The sequence below is a fragment of the Cyprinodon variegatus genome, unplaced genomic scaffold (assembly GCF_000732505.1).
Source record: "Cyprinodon variegatus isolate N-32 unplaced genomic scaffold, C_variegatus-1.0 Scaffold207, whole genome shotgun sequence".
Lineage (NCBI taxonomy): Eukaryota > Metazoa > Chordata > Actinopteri > Cyprinodontiformes > Cyprinodontidae > Cyprinodon > Cyprinodon variegatus.
In genome coordinates, this window is record NW_015150660.1 from 515,065 (window position 1) to 520,251 (window position 5,187).

Here is a 5,187-nt window from a genome sequence, read left to right on the forward strand (position 1 = left end):
GTGTTAGTTATATATATATATATATATATATATATATATATATATATATATATATATATAAAAATAGATAAATAAATAAATAAAAAGAAAATTATTTAAAGTAGAGCATTTTATTTCTAAAACCCACAGAGACACATCCTTGGTTCATTCGTCCTTCAAGGGAAAGGGAGCTTTTAACTGGTAGGGTAACCCTATTGTACCAAAGTTGCTCTTTTTTATCTTGTATCAGAGTTTTCCTTCGGTCTGAATCTCCAAGTTAGGGCACGGTTCTGTACCTCCCAGGTTTAACAAACAGTGACTACTGTTTTATTTTCAAATGCTAACCATTATAATTACTAACCGTTACTAATTATTAATTCAATATAGTTAAATCAGTTCAAAATTGCAATGATTTATTTAAAATTACAGTAAAGTTGTTCTCAACAACTATTCTCAGAGTTACAAGGCACCACCTCCACTCCTAATATAACTTAAATATTGCTCACGTCAAATCTAGGAAAAAATTTCAAATGGTGCTTTACTAAATAGTTCTTTAAAAGAAATTAACTGAGTTTAGTCCAAAACCAGAGACTAGAAATCAGCCTTCAAGCTCTAATCGGTGCATTTATGCTCTTAGTTACAAATACACAAATTGGATATCTCATCTTGATAAAAAAAAATTAAAACAACAATTTTATCAACTGAGAATTAAAATATAAGACAAAAATAGTATGTTTATGTTATAAGTTGCCTGCAGTCAAAATTAAAGTGACCACCTGTACAGTTATGCAGCCCTGCAGGAAATTAAGGAAGAAGAATGAGAAGATAAACACGTGACTTTATCATCTGAAAACCCCTTTTTGCTTTTGGATTTACATTTCCTTAAAATGGCGACAGCACAGTGTTTTATTTTTTTTATTTGACTGGGATCTTCTAAACACCAATAGACAGTGGTGGAAAATATGGCAACTCCATCTTTTAACATCAACAACCGTGACAGGCACCCCTGATTAAAATTTAGGCTATTTGGGGCTTTCATTTCATTTATTTGAGTTAAATGTCTGCTATTAAAGGCTCTTTGGTGTTAAATCTCAGTTAAAAGATCAAATATCACACAGATTTAATGTCTGGAGTTCAAACAGGACAACCCTGCTTCAAAACGATTATTAATATGTTCTCATCATTTGCAAATTATGTGATAACCCTATACATAATTCAAGCCTCTTGAGGCCTTTTTTATTTCTCAAAAAAACTTAAAATCCTGTTTGTATAGTAGCTATAAATACAAGTTCACTGTTTTTTAATTTCAGAAGACTTCCAGGACTTTCTCAGAGATGAATTGCACTTCAAATTGAGCCTCACCTGTTTCAGGACTTCAATAAGCACAAGAGAAAAGATGAAGTCTATTGCCAGATCCCTCCGCTCCAGTAAATAGTCCTTCTGTTGTTCATCACTGAGGGACACAGTCACAGAAACAATCATTAGTTGTCTCATTTCTTCTTCTCTCCTTAAATGCACCTACTGTCGTGTCTATTCTTGCATCCCTATTATTGTGTAAATTGTAGAGTTTTTATTATTGCTTAAAATAACTAATCATTTGCCGAAACCTTTAGGTTTTCTCCACATTTCAGATTTGGGGGAACTTTTTTTTTTATATTGGAGCAAGCTATTTCAAAATAAGCTCAAATGGATTAAAAATGACACCACATTTCCATTTTTTTTTTTATCAGCAATTCCACTTTGCTTAACAAGGAAAAATTGAGCAAAAAGAAAAAAAATGATGTAACATCATTTATGCCATCGTTTTAAATTTGTTAAATTGTATTGCATTTCCATTCAATAAAAAGTCTAAGTAGGCTGTTTTAAATCACTGACTTTTTGGACTTTGTGTTGGCTCTGGGTCTGTATTCGTGGGACTCATCTTCCAGGCCGTTCTGCCTCTTGTACCAGTCAAAAAGAGTCTTGAGGATGGAAGGCAGGCAGTACTCTGCCAGGGAGCTCATGGTGCTGATCAGCTGCACAGAGGTGGGTTAGGGAAACAAATCATTAATATTTAGGGTAGCACAGAAATGATGTATTGTTTGGGTCATTGTGAGGAAGACAAACCTGATCAAATTGTGGGTCCTCTCCCCTCTGCAGGGATTTGTTAAGTGGCTTCTCCTACAAAATATAAGCCAAACACAAAGAATCAGTAATGAAAGAAATATAGGTGATGAACTGACAAGTTTGAATGGGAGTAAAAATTCAATATTAAGTTAAAGAAAAAAATAAGACAAAAGAAAAACCATAATTGCCTTGGATTAATGGGATTTAGTGAAATCTCTAAATATTTTCTTTTTGTTCGAACACACAGTCTACATCTTGACAATTTGTACTTGGAAACAGGAGGAAGAAACTAGAACATACAGGCCCCTAAAGAAAAGTAATGATGGCTTTGAATATATTAATGTGCTAGCAGAACTTCTCATCTCCACCTCCTGCTTTCCAAAAACCCAAAAAAAATTGGTACTAATTTGATGGACACTTGCCTCCTGCTGTTCTCCATATTTTTAGGAAAAGTTATTGTCCTGACTTATGCTGAGTCAGTGAGACAGCTTTCTGGGCACCTCTATTACCAGCTGTGTCAAACCCAAAAGAAGCAAGGAAACGACTCTGAAGAAAAGCAGAACACAAAGAAGCAGAGCCATGGAAAGGTCGCGCCCGACGCGCCCCGGGCTGGCTTGCACTGTGGATGTTTTTCCTGCTGAAGCATCCTCCCACACATTTAGCTTCCAAGATTTCTAACATCTCATTAAAGATCTAAGGAAGCTTGGAGTTCCCCAAATCCACACCTAACCTTCTAGTGAGTTTGTCAGTGAAGCAACATGAGACCGTAAACCATCCCAGCCCCATTGGTTAGACCACAACTGAAACATATGTTTTAGTAAAACAAGAATCCAACCAATAACATATAACTATTTTAACCATTAACTGTTTATAGGTCCTCAAAAAAGGAAAAATATACGTCCATAAAACGAAAGCTTTGCTTTAGTACACATCTTTGTTGGATAAATGAAAAGGAATTTATTTCAGAGAATTTTGACAAACAACAAGAAATAAATCAACTGAAAAAATTATTTCAAACAGTCAAATGACCAAATTTACATAAAATGTGACCAAACCAAACTTAAAATTTCAAAACAAACTAAATTAATCTGAACATAAATAGAAACAAAAGCCCTCCACCAAATAACCTATAGGTATATACAGCAAGAAAAATGACACTGATTCATGTAAATTGTTTGAAGAAGTAAAACTTATTTTTCATACCCCCCTCTCCCTATAAATCCACTTAAGGTAACTAAAAGTAAAGTAACCTTGTTTAATATTAAAAGGCTTCTTCCTCTTGGAAATGAAAGGAAATTGCAAAATGATGGTATGCAAAAATATAAAAGGAAATTTTCTGAGGTATTTGCATCAAACATACAAATTAGCTGTGTTATTTCCAGTGGTGGGGAGTAGCTAATAGCATTTACTAGAGTAACTTTTTGAGGCACCTTTAAGGACTAGATTTTCTGCATCGTGTCTGAGTTAATATACAGAATGATGAGGTATCACTACTTTTACTTGAGTAAAATGTATGTCTACCTTACAGTACGCATCATGAGTAACTTGAGTCAATGACGAACAGGCTGGTTTTAAACAAAATGCACCAAAGAGATTAACATCTAATTTCACTTAAGCAAAAAGTTTACTGCATCATGTTACAGGGCATAACCTACGTCTTCTCCCACCTGAAATTATTGTTCAATTATTGAAAGTTATATTTATTTTTCTATCTAATTTAAAAACCTGTTGTTAACTTTATGTTTTGTAAATTGACATACTTTTTTAAACTTAAAATCAGAGGTTATGATCAGTTAGTCTACTTACTTTTTTACTCTTATTTTAGTAATATATTAGAGGGCTAATTTTTTACTTTTACTTGAGTAAAATATGATGAAATGGTGCTACTGTTACTTGAGCAGTTTTTGGATACCCAGCTATGGTTATTTGTCTAAATATAAACATTTATGCTCTGGGCGACTCCTTTCCCCTGGTTATATAGTATACAAATCATCCTTGGAAATTCAAAATCATGAAAAGGAAACAATTTGTTCATCTTTCCCAAGTTAGATCAAGTTTCAGAAGAAAGATTTAAAGATACAGACCACATCCTACTCATAGAAATGAGACAATAAATGCCTCCATAAAAGTTAGTTTGAGAGACTTAGATAGAAGGCTTAGATTTATGTTTGTTGATTCTGTAACCTGAGTGAAAAGAAAAAAGAAAAAGAAAAAAAAAAACAGAGACAAACTTGTATGGGAAAAATCAATCCAAACTCACCAGCGGCTCGGCCATGATGATGCGAATCTTGCGTTCAGAGAGCAAGGTGAAGTTCGCAAACAAGCTTTTTAGGACAAACTCGCCCGGCTTGCTCTCAGGGTCTACGTTGACAGGCGCCATAGCGACTGGACCCTTCCTCTCTCCCAATGGTGCGTTGGCTTGCGGGGTTGTCTGCTTTAGTCCCCCTGGAGAGGCTGATTAAAAAAGAAAAAAAAAAGGTAGTTGATTAAATATCATTACCAAATACTTTCTGCCAACTGGGCTTCAGTTTGTTACATGTATGCATTTCTTTGAAAGAATCATCCACCTTCTTTTGTTTGTTGCTTTTTCCATTTTGTCAAATGGAAACTGCAAACTTTAATCATAAAAAAGAAAGTCAACCTTTGTGGTTTAATGTTATTATAAAGGCAGCTGAGAGCAAACAGCATCACAAAGACCAAAGAACTTGGCAGACACGTCATGAAAAAATGTTGTGGAGGCGTTCAAAACGGTTAAATTCAAAAAAAAAAAAAAAACCTTGAAGATCTCATCCAGCACTGATAAACCCTATTCAAAAAAATGGAGGGAGAATAGCATAACTTTAAACTCACGAAACGTGAATGTCAAACTAAACCCACTGGCGGGACAAGAAAGAGCTGATAGGTGCAGCAGCTGCAACGATCAATGGTTTATCTGGGACCAGACACCACAAGCCTGGCCTTTACAGAGGCTGCTTATAAACGAGGAGAAGATGGAAAGAGTTCATTTCAGGCAACCAGAGAAAAAAGCTGGATTTTTTCCTTCCAGCAGAACAAAAACCATAAACAAGGAGCCAGGACTAATAACACTAGCTATGGTTACAT

The 5,187-nt window shown here is 34.8% G+C and overlaps 1 protein-coding gene across 12 annotated transcripts in view; it reads right to left on the reverse strand.

Moving 5' to 3' along the window:
* fry (FRY microtubule binding protein) overlaps window positions 1–5,187 on the reverse strand; it is a 71,823-nt gene that overhangs the window by 36,012 nt on the left and 30,624 nt on the right. For all 12 annotated transcript variants that reach the window (XM_015380092.1, XM_015380095.1, XM_015380084.1 and 9 more), the window contains exons 2-5: window positions 4,346–4,539; window positions 2,086–2,139; window positions 1,855–1,994; window positions 1,342–1,432 (exon numbers count right to left, since the gene is read on the reverse strand). In XM_015380092.1, coding sequence (XP_015235578.1) covers window positions 1,342–1,432; window positions 1,855–1,994; window positions 2,086–2,139; window positions 4,346–4,465 — 405 coding nt within the window. In that variant the 5' untranslated portion in view covers window positions 4,466–4,539. The remainder of the gene's footprint in view (window positions 1–1,341; window positions 1,433–1,854; window positions 1,995–2,085; window positions 2,140–4,345; window positions 4,540–5,187) is intronic.